This window comes from Heloderma suspectum, chromosome 4 (assembly GCF_057233095.1).
Source record: "Heloderma suspectum isolate Gila_16-S chromosome 4, 16-S_ref, whole genome shotgun sequence".
In the NCBI taxonomy this organism is placed as follows: domain Eukaryota; kingdom Metazoa; phylum Chordata; class Lepidosauria; order Squamata; family Helodermatidae; genus Heloderma; species Heloderma suspectum.
Window position 1 is genome coordinate 76,092,657 of NC_139461.1, and position 16,925 is coordinate 76,109,581.

The window sequence follows — 16,925 nt, forward strand, 5'->3', positions numbered from 1 at the left end:
TTAACATCTATGTGAAGCCGCTGGGGGCTATCATCAGGAGGTTTAGGATGCGGTGTCATCAATATGCGGATGACACACAGCTCTGCCTCTCATTCAAATCTTCACCAAGGTTGGCCGTAGAATCCCTGTCCAAATGTCTGGAGACGGTGAGTGGCTGGATGGGGAGGAATAAGCTGAAGCTGAACCCTGACAAGACCGAGTTACTTTTGGTGGGAGACAAAGAGGAGGCTGGGGGATGTTGACCTGGTGTTGAATGGGGTATGGCTACCCTTGAAAGACCAGGTCCGCAGGCTGGGGGTCATTTTGGACTCCCAGCTCTCCATGGAGGCTCAGGTGTCAGCTGTGAGCCGGACAGCACTGCATCAACTCCATCTGATACGGCAGCTGCGCCCCTTCCTTCCCGACCATCTGCTTCCATCGGTAGTACATGCCCTGGTCTCCTCTCGTTTATACTACTGTAATGTGCTCTATGTGGGGTTACCCTTGAAAACGGTTTGGAAGGTGGTACAGAACACGGCGGTTCGCCTGATTAAAGGCAGCCGCCAGCGAGATCACATCACTCCAGTGCTGAAGGAGTTGCACTGGTTACCAGTTGTTTTCCAGGCCAAATTCAAGGTGATGGTTTTGACCTTTAAAACGCTATATGGTTCCGCCCCTGCCTATCTTGAGTGCCTCCAGCAGCACCAGACAGGACGCTTAACAAGATCAGCCTCGGATGGCCTTCTCTCTGTCCCATCAGCCAGGACAGCTAGACTGGTGGGGACGAGGGAGAGGGCCTTTTCTGTGGTGGCCCCCACTCTGTGGAACTCCCTCCCTAGGCAACTCTGCCATGCCCCCTCTTTAATGAGCTTCCGCCGTGCATTAAAAACGTGGTTATTCAGGCAGGCTTTTGGGGTGGGTTAGGGTATTTTAGAAAATGTTTTTATTGTAGAATTTTATTGTTTTAAACTGTTTTATTATATGCTTTGTAGATCGCCCAGAGTGGCTGGGTGACCAGCCAGATGGGCGATTAATAAATTTAATAAATAAATTAATTAATAGGTCATATAACCAGCACCATGAATTGAGTCCATTCATTCATTTAGGGGAAGGGCCATAGCTCAGTGAGGGATGTAGGACAGATAAAAAGAAGTACAAGAAGAAGTAGATAAACTATGGAATTCGCTACCACGAGATACAGTGACGGTCACCAATTTGGATGGCTTTAAAAGGGGGCTAGACAAATTCACGGAGGATACGGCTATCAAAGGTTACTGTATGCTACCTCCAGTATCAGAGGAAGTGTGCCTCTGTACACCAGTTGCTGGGGAACATCGGTGGGAGGGTGCTGTTACACTCATGTCCTGCTTGTGTGTTTCCCGTGGGCAGCTAGTTGGCCATTGTGAATAGAATGCTGGACTAGGTGAACCTTGATCTGATCCAGCACAGCTCTTCTTAAGCTATTATTTTTCATACATGCTGTGCATGCCGATGATTCCAGGTTCAGTTCCTAGCATCTCCAGGTAGAGCTAGGGAAGAATCCTGCCTGGAATGCTGGAGAGCTGCTGTCAGTCAGCGTCAACAGTACTGAATGAGATGAACCACCGGCCTGACTCAGTGTAAGGCAGCTCCCCGTGTTCCTATAAGTTTGGAAGCAAAACACGTTTGGAGTGCTATATCGTTTCATCTGCCTTTGTGTTGTTTATTTGCTATTACTGCTTTATTCTGTTTTATACTGTTTTATATATGTAATGTTTGATTATATTATTTTTATTTTAAAATTGTGAGACACTCAAGAGCTATGTGTCGTATGTGCTTACAAGCTGCAGGATATAAATTAACTAATTAAATAAAAATCAATAGAAAGCTAGTACAACTGAAGTGAGATAGGCTATCTTACTGCAGCTGGAAACAAAGCCCAGTGAGGAGAGGCTGAAAGAACTGGGCATGTTTAGCCTTGAGAAGAGAAGACTGAGGGGAGATAGGATAGCGCTCTTCAAGGACTTGAAAGGTTGTCACAGAGAGGAAGGCCAGGATCTCTTCTTGATCATCCCAGAGTGCAGGACACGGAAGAATGGGCTCAAGTTACAGGAAGCCAAATTCTGGCTGGACATCAGGAAAAGCTTCCTGGCTTGGAGCAATATGACAATGGAACCAATTACCTAGGGAGGTAATGGGCTCTCCCACACTGGAGGCATTCAAGATGAAGTTGGACAGCCACTTGTCAGGGATGCTTTGACTTGGATTCCTGCATTGAGTAGAGGGTTGGATTCGATGGTCTTATAGGCCCCTTCCATCCCTACTATTCTATGATTCATAATATCCCCCTTAATATACAATAATTGAAAACTAGGTGGCTTCATTCTATGCCTGCTGTACCTTCTGAATTACTTTTATGGGCACTATGGCGTAACGTTTGTGGTGAAAGAATTCTGGGCAGTTGATCATCCCATGGTAGAGTTTCTATTTATGACCTCTTTTTAAATATTATCTTCAGACTCAAAATTCTGTAAGTTCTGTACATCAGATATGCATCTAACCATTTAGACATTACAATGATGTGTATATCTAGCAGTTTTCTTCTCATTTCCCTGCTTGGGTCTTTAAGACACAAATAGGGAAAAGTAATGAACAAACCAGAATTAGTGTTCTGATTTCATGCATCTTTTACAACAAGCAGTAATGTGAGGAGTATACTGTAATAATATTCTCTGCCTTTGTTCTTCTTCACCTCATATAGTTCTAGTTCTGATGTTTGTGGTTTGGATGAAACGTCGTGATAAGGAACGTCAGGCCAAACAGTTGCTCATTGACCCTGAAGATGACGTAAGAGACAATATCCTGAAGTATGATGAAGAAGGTGGTGGAGAAGAAGACCAGGTAAGAAATACATAATGTACACTGAACAAACAGCTGAAAAGAGTGGGAAAAATCCAGAAAAGTGTTACTTTCACATTCTAAAATAATCCATACATAAGAACATATGTATTCATAATCCATACAAAGGAACGTAAGAAGAGCCATGCTGGATCAGACCAAGGGTCCATCTAGTCCAGCATTCTGTTCATGCCAACAGTGGCCAACCCACTGTGGACAGGAAACCCACAAGCAGGACACAAGTACAGCAGCACCCTCCCACCTATGTTCCTCAGCAACTCGTGTACATAGGCATACTGTCTCTAATTACTAGAAGTAGCGTGGAACCATCAGGACTAGTAGCCATTGATAGATTTCTCCTCCAGGAATTTGTCTAACCCCCTTTTAAAGCCATCCAAATTGGTGGCCATCAGTAATGAATCTCCCACCAATCAGCTTCATGGGATGACCTCGGGTTCTAGTATTATGAGAGAGGGAGAAAAATGTCTCCCTGTCCACATTCTCCACTTTACATTAGATTTTGTCTTCTTTTATCCATTTCCTTTAGCCACTCTGGGAACTTTTTTTGGCTAAAGAGTAAGGTAAAAATACTGTAAATAAATAAATATTAAAAATTTAGAGAAAAAGTTCTGTACAAAACATGCACACTGGCATATATGAAACTCACATGTCTTATTTTGCCACGATTGCTGGTGTTTGGAACTTACAACTCAGAGCATCAAAAGAGACTAATACTTTCCTCTGTAAGGAAAAGGACGGTGCTATTGATTGCTTGCAGTAGTTTTTCCCAACCTCCTTGCAAACACTGTTTGATCTGTTTGGAGGTAGGCATAATCATTAAATAACAATTAAAGTTGGCTGCGGAACACTTGGGAGTACTAAATGGGGATAATAAGTTCAGTCCACCTCATATCCTTCACTAGCATAATCACAGGCAAAGGTGCTTGTTTTCAAGGATGGTACAGAGCCATGAAAGCCACATGGGAAGACGGTCACTAGGAGGAATAATGCATTTTGCCTTCAAATTGGGGCTTTTAACAGCACTTAGCATAATGCATGTGTTGAATGAAGAATTTGAAAATGAGTCACAGCCATGGAAGGAAGGAAGCTTTTCCTCCCCTGTCCTTCTCTCCCATTGAACATCTGTAAGAAATAATAGATCTGTAGCAAATAATTAGTAGCAGTTAATAGAGGCCAGTGGACTTCTAAATGCATGGTGTTTGGTCTATGGCCTTATCAAAGTTTCAGGTTCTGGGTTGAAAGCAAGTGCTCAGTTTAGCTTTGTAGGGTAAGTGTACCAGCCCTAGGCTCTGGAATATTTCACAGAGTAAGAGTGAAAAACATAGCATTGAAATCTATATCTTCTCAAAGACCCTTTAAAGATTATACCCTTTAAAGATTTCCCCTTGAGATTAAAAGGATAATAAGCTAAATAGTTCTTTTAGGAAAAATATTAGTTTAAAGTATATTTTTAAAATACGGAGTTTGTGAGCCCTTGAAATAGCAGGCCTAAAAATAACAGCAATACTTACAAGAAAGCAGAGTATTTCCATAGCAAAGGTATGATTGGAATTACTAAAAGGTCTTCATTAATGTTTCCATGTTGGTAAAAAACAAACCATCAGAAAGCGTTGATTGTCAAACCATCTGGTCTGGGAAATTTTTTACGTATATTTTGGGCAGTATCCAACAGGGCTCTTAGCTCCCACTGATTCCGTTGCGCAAGTGGAACCCACCACTTGTGCAATGGAGATTTAACAGTTCCTAAAGGAAACCCTGAAACTAGCAAAACCGTTCATTTCTGGATCAGGACAGGTCAGTGGAGCTCCCTTATATGAGCGCTGACCTGCCCCATTCCAGAAACAAGTGTTTTTGCTCATTTCCAGTTCTCCCCAGAAGCACTAAATTAGCAGGGTACAACAGAATCTACTGGTGCATAAGCACCCTATTGGATACTACCCATAGATTTAAATAAACTAAGTAGGTCCCACTGAATTCATACTTCTAAGTAGATTTGCATATTATTTCAGCTTTACTGTCTTTAGTAATTCTTGATGGTATGTAGTACATGAATGGCATGCATTAATTTATGTAAATTCTCTTACCAGAGAAATGCAAATAATGAACTAAATGTCACCTACAGTGAAGTGTGAAGTAACACATTCACAAAGTGTGTTACTTCACATTCTTCAGATTTATTACCTGAAGAATTAAGATACGCTTACTTTCTGAGATTAGTGTGAAATTTGAAAAAAAAATCTTTTCAGTTGGCTCTTTCTTTTCTCATTTTTGATATCCTTGTAGGGCACCAAAACTGAGTTTGCCTTTCAATGTACAACATGAGGTGTTACTTCCTATATGGAGTCCTGTTTTACCAAAGGATCTTGTTGATCATTATTTAAAATGTTTTCAGACGTATTAACTATTTTGAAACTATGATTAATGCCTTTCAAACAAGCCATGGTTTAAAGTTTAAATCCTGGCTATGTTTGGAAGCCATTAACCATAGTTTTGTGGTTTGGATATAGCAAGAAGTTCTTATGGTTACCTGCAGCTTCCTGGCTTGTTTTCCGGCTTGCAAGAAGGGATGAGTGAAGTGGCTGCGTGTGGGCCACTTGGCTTATTAAGCAGAGATTTGATCTTTGGCATGTGGCAAACAACCTAATTATGGGTATTTCCAATAATCTAATTACAGAGATGGCATTGCTATCACAAACCACTCCCATGAATAAAAATCAACAGAATAATGAATACATGTTGTTACTGTTTTTGTAGCCTCTGAGCAGTTCCACATATAAGATTTTGCCTGCATAGGCCTCAGCATGGAACCCATTAAGGGCACAATCCTATGGCCACTAGTCAGCGGCTGGATGGCCATAGGATAGGTTGGTTTCCGGAGAACCGACCCCCCCCACCCCCTCTCATGCCATCTCGTGGGCAGCACGGATTGGCTCCACAGTGAAAATGGGGCATTCCCGGGGCGGGGAGGTTGGAAATGCCAGTACGACACATTCAGCCGCCACTTCCTGCGCCCCAAGGTTCTGCGGCTAGACAGCCGAAATCAGACCAGACAAGAGGGAGCATGCAAGGTCAAGGCTCGCTGCAGCTCGTTCAGGTAACACTACTCCATTGTTTACAAGTATGTCCAAGGAAGGCCAGTGACAAGCATCTATGCCTCTCCTCTTCCAACAGCCACCTGAACTGTTCTACAAGTGGCTTTTTAACATATAGGAGATTTGTGTGGAAGTGTTCAATAGGGGAGAAACTAAAGAGGTAACAGACAGAAAAACCTGGGCATACATATCTCTGGGTTGCAACCCATGCGTTTTCGGCAGCACTTCTATTATTAAAGGGTAGCTGAGGCTCTTAGGGGAAGGTATTCCACCACAGACAAGGCCCCCTCCCTAGTAGCACCTGATTCACCTAATTTAGCAGGCAGGATGGGCAGGCCTGGAGAAAGACCTCTGATGAAGAAGAACGTAAAGGCTGGGAAGATATATGGGAAGAGGCAGCTCTTCAGTTAATCTGGCCCCAAGTTCTTTAGGACTTTTTAGATTAATGACAACACTTTGAATTGGGTCTGAAAATGGACTGAAAGCCGGTGCCAAAGCTGTCTGGTGCTGGCATTTTTCTGAGGTATATCACAGTGGGCATTCATCGCTCACATTCAGCTATTTGGTTTGTTTGTTTTATCCCACCATACCTCCAAGGAAGTCAAGGTAGCATGCGTGGTCACCCCACCCCACCCCATTTTATCCTTACAACAACCCTGTAAGGTAGGTTAGGTTGAGGGAGTGGTGTGGTTTGCATGATTGCTGCAGCCCACTGTGGCAGCCATTGTGAATACTCAAGCAACGGCAATCAGTCATGACAGCTTATCATGATGTCCAAACCCAACACAGGGTGGGTTCTTGCCGTGGTTAACAAACCACCCCCACTCCAAAACAGCCCATGGGTTGTGGGTGGTTTGTTAACCATGGTAACAACCCGCCTTGTGCTGGGTTCAGACATCATGATAACCTGTGGCGACCACCCGCTGTGGCTTGAATATTGATTGTTTATATCCTGGCTCTTACTGAAGATAGTGAGATCGTAGACATGGTTTAGATCTGGAATTCATCTCCATAAACGCTGCAACAATATCTACCGAAATTGACGTTTTCTGGGTTGTCTCTATATACTGATCATGAAAAGGAATGATGTTCAGTCCTTGGGGGAGATGCTCCATAAAGGGAATGCAGATCTGTTAGAAATATATTATCCTTTTTTGAATGGTAATTTGAATTAACTTTCTCTTTGTACTAATATGGTCCAATGGATAAGAGTGGGACAGAATGACGTTGGTTCCAATCCCAGCTTCTAAGCCACTTCAGGTGTAATGCATTTCCCATATGGGTTTTACTTCCATCTTGGAAAATGTGTGTCCCCTGTGTTTACATCACATTCGAATAATGTACTCTACATCAGATCGTCCTTTGCTACATCCGTAAGTTACTCTTATCACAGCAAACAAGCAATACCATATATTGATTAACCTAGGATGACAGATTTGACTTCAACAGCGAAATTAATACATTGTTAACATTGGGAAACATTTCTAGTAGCACTATCCCATTTGTTACAGTGATCTGTTCTGAAAAAAGGGGGCCAGCATGCTGTATGAAAACTAAATACGGTGACATAATCCAAGTATCCATGCCCCATGGTTAAGTCTATTCTGGCTTTCCTCTTTTGACAACCGAGAAGGATGTGTCAATTGATAAACATCCTCCTTTGCTTCCCTGGGTTCAATGGAGGGGAAAAAAGAAATTTTCATCATCCTATTTTTATGTGCAGCCTTGCTTGAGGTCAACTAATCAGGTACATGTAGGGCATAATCCTGTGCATGTTTAAGACAGAAAAACTTCCTACAATTCCCAGTATTCCCCAGCCAGCATGAGTTGTAGGATGTTTTTCTGTCTAAACATGCATAGGATTGCACTATTAATAGTGTGAGAGCCAGTGTGGTGTAGTGGCTAGAGTGTTGGACTGGGAGCCGGGTCCACATGGAAGCTCACTGGGTGACTTTGGGCCAGTCACAGACTCTCAGCCCAACCAACCTCACAGGGTTGTTGTTGTGAGGCTAAAATGGAGAGGATGAGGATTATGTACGTCGCCTTGGGTTGCTTAAAGAGGAAAAAAGGTGGGATATAAATGTAATTAATAATAATAATAATAATAATATAGAAAACATCAAGGTAGTGTTTTTCTTTATCTTTACCCTGTGTTGACACATAGGAAAGGTAAATAGATTAGGTCTAGAACATCTCCTAAAAACAGTGCCAGATATTTAATTTGGTTTCACAGCATAGCCTGATGTACATAGCACCTAGGATTTCAAGGACTATGTCTTGGATCCAGACTTAGAGTAAACCCACTGAAATCAGTGAGTCTTAAATTATTCATGACTAACTTAATTCCCATTGGCTTTAATAGGTTTACTCTAAGTATGACTTAAGTCTGGCTCCAACACAGTTTTTTTAAAAAAATTAAAATGGTGGTTTAGCATCATATGAAGAGCCTTGATGGATCAAACTAAGAGTCCATCTAGATGGGCACTTCTCTGTGAAGATTTGTGGCAGGCAGGGCCACTTCCACCTTTAGGCAGAGTGAAGCGACTGCCTCAGGCAGTGGACACTGGAGGGTGGAGAACAGTTGCAAGATACTGGTGAACAGAACTGTTTGTACCATGCAGCCTGTCCTGCACCGTCTAAGCTAGCCTGCTATTCCCCAAGCACAGTGGAGGAAGCTGCCATTGTTGAAGTAAGAGTATTTGTCTTCTGTACATGAAATAGGCAGAGGCACCATCTTGTCCACCTCAGACAGCAAGGTGTCTTGCTTTGGTCCTGCTTTGTGGTCAAATTGTAGAAAGAATACCATTGGACTGCCACCCAGTTTGATGTTGACAAAAAACTACCTTGACAGCGCCTCTACTTGAGGGGTGATTCCTATTAAGGGCATGCGGGGGGGGAGTGACATGCCAGCAGAGCCTATTCCATCCCTCCCCCCCTCCCCCAGAAGAGCAAGTCACTTACTCAGTGCTGGTCTTCTTGCCTCTCCTCCCAGCTCCATTAGTGCTAGGAGTGGCTGGGACTTGTGAGCACACATGCCCTGTGTCTCCTCCTTCCTTCTGTGACTAAGAAACTGTCTCCAAATTCTCATGAATTTCTAAAGCACCAGGTAGAGCACCCAGGAAGATTCAGAGGATTTCCAAATATGGTCCTAATTGGTTCTCCCAGAGCCAATCAAGCCCAGCTATTTGTTTCTGAAAAGTGTGGCCCTCTAGGATATCTACAACCAGTTGGTGTACTTGTGTGTGTGTGGGGGGGGGGGGATTCCATTTCATAAAAGTTGCTTCCTTTATGACTGTGTGTGTGAGGGAGAGGGATGGAGAGAGAGAGAGAGAGAGAAATCGAATGAAGTGAATGGCTGGGAGCCTCTAGCTATTTTTTAAATGTTAAAATATATGCTGGAGGCCTGGGGTGTGTGGGGGTTCCTTAGAGCTCCCAAGCCCTTGCTATTTCCCTCTATTTTTTCATTTTTAATCTATGTTTTCTAGTTTTTAAAATGGTGTCCGGGGGGTGTGGGAGCAGGGGAGAGGAGGGGGTTGTCCTAAGAGCCCCCACCACCTTTATCATTTTTTCTATTTTATTTCCATTTTTCACTATTTTTCATTCTGCTTTTGCATTCATGAAGTTACTTCAGTTTGCCTTTTTCTGTGCAATAGATTGCTGGCAGAGCAGAAAAATATTCAAAGGAGTGCTTTCTTCTAGTTGCATGGGTCAAAACACTCCTCCAACCTTCTGATTTGCACTTATGATCTTGAAATTACTTATCCCAGTTTGCCTTTTCTGTGCAATGAGTTGCTGCTGGAAGCTAGAGGAGAAAAATGTAGGTTCAAAGGAGTGGTTTTGTGTTGTTTATGTATGCGTCAGACTTCCACCAAGGCTCTTCTTTGTAGTCATGGTTTTGAATTGACTTGCCTCCTGACGTTACTCTGCTTCTTGTGACCCCTGGCTTGACCTAGCATTGGTTCTGCCTATTGTGAACCCTGGCTCTACCTGCACTTAGCTACCCTGCCCTCTGCCTTACCAGTCCCAATGGGCACACCAGCTGCCACTGCTCTATCTCCTACTTCTAACAGGTAACCTGCACAAACCCGACGTGGAGTGGTAAAACTACTCATTGACTGTGTCATTTCGGATTGCAAATGAAATATCACATGCCTGAACGCTCCCCTAGATAAAAGACAGAGCAATCCTATAGTCCTGTAAGAGTGTCCCAGGGACCATAAGATTCTTCAGAGTCCCCCTCCGAGGCCGTAGACAGTGCTACTCCGGAATCCAATCCTTCTGCCCGCTCCCTTGCAGACACCACATAAAGAATCATGCTAGCTTTTTTCCAGGATTGCAGAACTGACCTTGAAGGACCTCAGAGACGTCTGAAAGGGAGGGTTCCGGTGGGCAGGGAGGGGAGATGAGAGGCCAGGATATGATATTTCTTATGGTCCCTTCCAGCCCAGCCTTGCCTCTTGCCATGCAACTCCTCTAGACAACCTTAGAGGACCACCTAGAGGAAAATGCACGAAGAGGAGGATGGAAAGGTGATTATCACCTCCATCGCTCCTCTTGGCCTGCTAGCAGCAGCCCAGCAGGGCATTAGATATTCGGAAGCCCCTGAAATCAGAGGCTTCCATATGGTGAGGGCACAACCCATAGGACTGCACCCTTTGTGCTATGTAGAACTGGCCTTTCACCTGACATGCTGTAGATAACATAGATGTGTTTGGATGTTCGTCCAGAAAAATATTCCCAACGTGTCATTCTCCAGCTGCAGCATGAAGTTGTACAGGACAGGAATAATTGTGAACTGTTGTTCACTTATGATCTGAGTGGGTAGCTAAGCAGCATTGTGAATATTGCCACAAAGGCATGTGGTCCCAGGAACAGAGTGAAGTATAGCAAGGCTACCTTTTCAACCCATAATCAGGAGAACAGGCCTGTGATGTTGCCTAAATCTGTGTTAGAGCCAGTTCATTTGGTGATGTTGACATTTACCGCACGATTAATATTCATATATTCATTATGAAGCATTTGTCTGAGTAAATTACCATATGAAGCCCATCTTGAGCTGAGTACAAAAGTCACTCAACCTGGGCACATGACATGACTATCCATTTGGTGGGTCCCACCTGAATCGTTGACTTTGAGCCTATTCTGCTACAGTTGTGCCTGAGCTCAGCTCTTGCAATAGCCTGGGATCAGGACCTATTATCTTGTCACCACACGGATTCAAGTTGTTTTGAATGTTCCACCCTTGCAAGCACGTTGTTCTTTAACGGTATTGCCCAGGTCTGTGGAGTTTTGTCTTTGTTTATATCTCAGAATGATAATGTCTGGGATTTTATTTGTGTTTGGAAACAAAGGACTCAATATTGGCAACTTTGGGCATATTGTAAATCAGTACTTTACTAGGCAAATTGTTTAGTCACAGATGAATGCTACTTCTGAATCTGTTTCACAGTGGAAAATGGATGAGGTGTACCACAAAGCAGCCAACTGGAATGACATTGTAAACAAAGACAGGAACACTGTGGAAGCAATAAACATTCTATTTCACTCTAAATGAGATGCAAGATCATTCAGGAAACATTCTGAATCAGTTTCATAGTTCTCAGTATATGTCTTCTTTTAAAGGAATGGGAACCTTTCCCTCTTCCTTGTTAAAATCCTCAAACATTTCTATTGTGTATTACTTACAGGACTATGATTTAAGTCAGCTCCAGCAACCCGACACTATAGAACCAGATACCATCAAACCTGCTGGAATAAGACGACTTGATGAAAGACCTATCCATGCAGAACCTCAGTATCCAGTCAGATCAGCAGCTCCTCATCCTGGGGACATCGGAGACTTCATTAATGAGGTAAAATGGGAGAAGGAGGGGGAAGAGAAGAAGGAAAAAAGAAATTCGTTTTAGAAACTATTAGACACCACTGGCGCAGATAATGAATAGCTTTTACAATCAAATATATATATATATATATATATATATATATATATATATATATAGTTGCTTATACAATTAAAATTATCTGGGATGATAGACATAAATATGGGGTTTTAAGCACAGGAAAATTTAATTAAATCATTGAAACAGAAAAAGGAAAATGCATCAATTAACGTTTGTGCATTGCTATTAATTACATCCATAATACTTTATCAGTCTTAAGCACAATATCTCCAAGAGGGATTATTCACCGGGTTCAACATAATAACTAATCTAACAAAGTGATAGTTTAGCCTAAATTCCTGTATTAATTCTAATTCATAATAAAGGTTTATTTTGACTTTCCTTGCACATAACCCTTTGAATTCCAAGAACTGTGGAAATTCAGTACCGCTAATAAGACTCAAAGAGTTCCATCAAATAAGATTAGGGAGAGGGCAGCAAAATTAATGTTATATAAACGCTTTAAATACTTGCCTTGCTGTAGAGCTTTAAGTGCATTTGTGCATTAAAACACGCCCAAGATATATGTCTGTACATATATCTATGTAGGTGCTATGTAGGATTACCACTGTTTCTCATCTTTTTTATGTTATTTTTACCATTGACCAAATTTTATGGTGTGTGTAAATGCCTACTGTAATGGGAGTTAAAGAGCTAGGCTTTGATCTGTTATTTGTGTATACCACTTTGAAAATTATGATAATACTGAACAGAAGAAGAAATATGAATATAAATTAAAACATAAAACTGTGGAATGGTCATAGATAGTACTTTGCTCTTCTCAGTTATTTAAATTGTGTTTATATCTGAAATTGTGTTTCTGTCACATATTGTAGAAACTAAGAAGCACAGAGGATAGGTTGCGAAACCCTTCGCCAAACAAAATGACCACCAGCCTGGTCACGGGGAGCTGGGTGGCTTTTATGTGGGGCTGGGCTGGGCCCAGAAGAGAGTTCTAGTTCTGAGGAGAGTGAAATGACATTTCTTTCTTTATCTCTGGTTCACCTGTTCTCCTTTCTCACCTAACTACCTTCACTCTCATTGTTCTGCCTTTTCCCAGCAGTGCTTTTAAATAGAAACATTGAGTTAAGATTACTGCCTGCCAAACTGGCATCTGTATTGTTGCAAGCAGAGCCTGTATGCCTCAGTGGTAGAACAGAAGGTCCCAGGTTCAATTGCTGGCCTCTCCTGTTAAAAAGTAGTCTCAGGTAACAAACTATGTGAAAGACCCTAATCTGTGTGAGGCCAGAGCTGCGCCATTCAGAGCTGACCAGTCTCCCCCAACCTGGTGCCCTCCAGATATTTCGGATAGCTCCAACAAGCAAGGCCAATGGTCAAGAATGCTAGGAGTTGTCATCTCAAACATCTGGAGGGCACCAGGTTGGTGAAGGCTAGAGTAGACCATCTTCAGCTAGTTGTACAAATAATCTAACCTGGTATAAGGTGGCTTTCTATCTGCTATCCAAAGGGCAAGTCCTGATTAGACAGGTCAAACCAAGTCAATTAAGGCTGCAGTCCTATGCTCAACAACCTGAATAAGCCCCATGGAACTCAATTGGACTTATTTCTGAGTAAACATGTACAGGATTGTGCTGTAAATTGTCATTCCTTTCCAGAATGCAGCTTTGCATTTAAGCATAAAATGTAACACCTTTATGCTGCGTGTTGAAGGTTGTGTTGAGTACAGCAACGTAAAAGAGCTTGTTTTGCAGATAATTCCTTTTCAAAAGTTGTTTCATATTTTATCAGTCAAATTCTGTGAAAAATTAAGCTGTCCCTTTTCAGTGCTCGAGTGTTAAATTTGGGTACCAAATTAAGATGTTTAGAATATGAAATGCACAAATACTTAGCTTTGTTGTAAATGCTATTTTTGAGGCAACTTTAGCAGTGGCATCATGCCTCTGCAAAACTGCCTTTCAGGGCCTCTTCTCTAGCAAACAGTTTGCACATTAAGTGCAGCCTCCGGAACATTGAATTTTTCATTGCACTTTTATCCTATAAACTCAGTAGCACCAGTGGTTTTATATCATCTGTTGCCAGCAGTGGATGCTGAACTAAGAGAATCTAACTCCCAGCTTGAAAAGACTTAAAGACGTTTGCTCAGACCATTCTTGATGTAGATGGTTGACACACAAGAACACTTTTGCTGCCTTAGAAAATATACATTTGTTTACTGAAGCCTTAAACTACCATCCCAGAGCCTGGTACACAAGATAGCCTTACTGATAGTCTCAAAAGCAGGATTGAAATGACAGCTTGCACTCCAGGCCACCACATATTTACAAGGTTGCTATAATGTCTGCTAGAATTCTTTGCAGACTGTATCTTAGCGGAGGGGTGGGGAATATTTCTTTTCTACTCATCAGACCAAATATAAAATAAACATTTGTGGTCTCATTTCAAGAACAAATGTGTGGGAAGGTTTGGCCAGATGAAGTCTCCCTATTCTCAATGTGTGCTTTCCAAACTGAGTTTTCACTTGGTTGACCTTTTTTAGCTGTCAGAAAAAAATACGCAAGAACTACCATTTAATTTCACAACAAAAAAAAATCATGCCAGCTGTTAATACTTAGCTCTATGTTTAAACAACTTAAACAAATATTTTGAATTGATGCCATTCATATTCTATTACACAAGTGTAGTGTTTTTTTCAGAATTTATTTGCCATGGCCCTTGATTTACTCTCATGAAAAGTGCATTCCTGATCCTACCTGTGCAGATGGAAATTATCTTCCATCTCTATTGCATCTGTTTTGCATAAATACAAATGATAAGAGGAGGGGAAAGCAAGCAAATCAAATGACTGCAGTTCTTCCTACACTTTGGTCACTCCTAACCTGTTGCTGACCCAGCATTCTTCACCATGAGGTCATCACACATCTGCTGCTGGTACTGAATCCATACATTAGCATCAGCCCATCAAAATTTGACTAATGTGCATGCCATTTGATCATTTCCTTTGAATGCCTGGGTGTACTGGTTGGGTTGTTGTTCAGTGGACTGTTTCATTTAGAATGTGACCATGGGAGCGTTGTATGCAATATGTGATGGGATTTGGATCTGTAGATTTAGGCTGTTTTCATTGCCTTCGTTTGAGAGATGTGAGGTTCGTACTTTTATTACTGGTGTAGGCTATGTGTACGTTATCAGAAGCAAATGGGCTGTGTATATTTGGCAAAGAGTATTCCTACTGCTCACACATTACTTACAGTTTTGCTGGCTTCTCTGCTACGTTGAGGGGTGGGGGGTCAAGTTCAGGAAAATGGTACTCCAAGGTTCTGTGTTTCCCCAAATGCAGTTCCAGTGGTAAAAGTGACTTGGAGCTAGTTGTTTCGCTTTTCTCTTCATTCTGTTTTCCCTTCTCTCTTTTGTGACAGGGACTTAAAGCAGCAGACAATGACCCTACAGCCCCTCCTTACGACTCCCTCCTGGTCTTTGACTACGAGGGGAGTGGTTCTACCGCTGGGTCTTTGAGCTCCCTCAACTCTTCAAGTAGTGGTGGCGAGCAAGACTATGACTACCTAAATGACTGGGGCCCACGTTTCAAGAAACTTGCTGATATGTACGGGGGAGGTGATGACTGAACGCCAAGGTGGCCAACAGTGCATTTGGACAAGTACAAACCTTTCCACTGGTATTCCCAACAAACGTACAGAAGCTAGGCTTTAACTTTGTAGTCTACTAGCACAAGTGCTCGCTGAAGGCTTTGGCATAGGCTGCAAACCTATTTGGGTTCACTGGGAATATCAGTCATCCAATGCTGTTTGGAAAAAGGAAAACAAACAATTGAGCTCAGTTACACTTGAATTTTACAGTACAGAAGCACTGGGATTTTATGTGCCTTTTTGTACCTTTTTCAGATCGGAATTAGTTTTATGTTTAAGGCTTTAAATGGTACTGATTTATGAAAGGATGAGACAAACCACATTGGGGTGGGGAGAAAGATCAATCACCAATATGCTTCAACATGCTTTTGTTACATTGCATTGCTTTTATTAAAATAAGGAAATTGAAAAGAAAAAAAAAAACCTCATGGGGAAATTTTGTTATTTGGGGGCAGTGCGGGGAGGGAAGAAGGCCATGAAAAGAAGAAAAAATGTACAATACTTCTAGTTTTAGATGCTAGGGTTTTTCACTAAAATTCTAAAAGTTATGCAGCTGGTTGCAAATAAAGGGAGTTTTCATATCACCGGTTTGTAGCAGAACTGATTTTCTTTTCTTATTATAGAATGTTAGACACATTTTGGTCTTACTCCATATACACATTTTTTTAAGCATTTTCCAGTACTTTTTTTCCCACTTCACTGTAAAAAATGGTATGTGTACATAATGTTTTATTGGCATAGTCTATGGAAGAGTGCAGAGACTTCCAAACATGTGTATGTATTATTTGGACTATGGATTCAGGTTTTTGCATGTTTATATCTTTCGTTATGGATAAAGTATTTACAAACAGATTGCAAACAAGTGACATTGATTCAATTGTTGAGCTGTAGTTAGAGTACTCAAGGTTTGGGTTTTTTTAATTTTTTATTATTTGTTTGGGGAGGGAGAAAAGTTCTTAGCACAAATGTTTTACATAATTTGTACCAAAAACAAACAAAATGAAGACAGAGAGAGAGAAAGAGAAAACTCAAGGGTTAGCCTGATACTGATGGCTCAAGTAATTACATAGTATGTTAAAAAGAGCTTTTAAACCAGAGAGACGTCTGACCACAGCTTTGCCTCTGTATTATGTACCAGAATATAAATGATACACCCCTGACCCCAATGTTCTGAATAAAATGCTAATTTTGGATCTTGTGACTGGATTGAACTTCTTTCCACTTGGACAGACTGATCTGAAATTAAAAACAAGGCTAACAGGAAAGCGTTAAGATTTCATTCAGACAAGTAATAACAATAATACATCATACATTGTTATTCTAGTGTGTCCCATGGGGAGGGCCCATGGCACAGTGGTAGAGCACATACTTTACATGCAGAAGGTTCCAGAGTCAATCCACGGCATCTCCAG

The 16,925-nt window shown here is 41.7% G+C and overlaps 1 protein-coding gene across 1 annotated transcript in view; it reads left to right on the forward strand.

Annotated features, from left to right (window-relative positions):
- The window catches only part of CDH2 (cadherin 2), a 174,587-nt gene extending 157,874 nt beyond the window's left edge, over positions 1-16,713 (forward strand). The window contains exons 14-16 of the mRNA XM_084849634.1: positions 2,720-2,859; positions 11,657-11,821; positions 15,286-16,713. Of these exons, the coding sequence (XP_084705760.1) occupies positions 2,720-2,859; positions 11,657-11,821; positions 15,286-15,492 (512 nt within the window). The 3' untranslated portion in view covers positions 15,493-16,713. The remainder of the gene's footprint in view (positions 1-2,719; positions 2,860-11,656; positions 11,822-15,285) is intronic.
- The last annotated feature ends 212 nt before the right edge of the window (positions 16,714-16,925 follow it).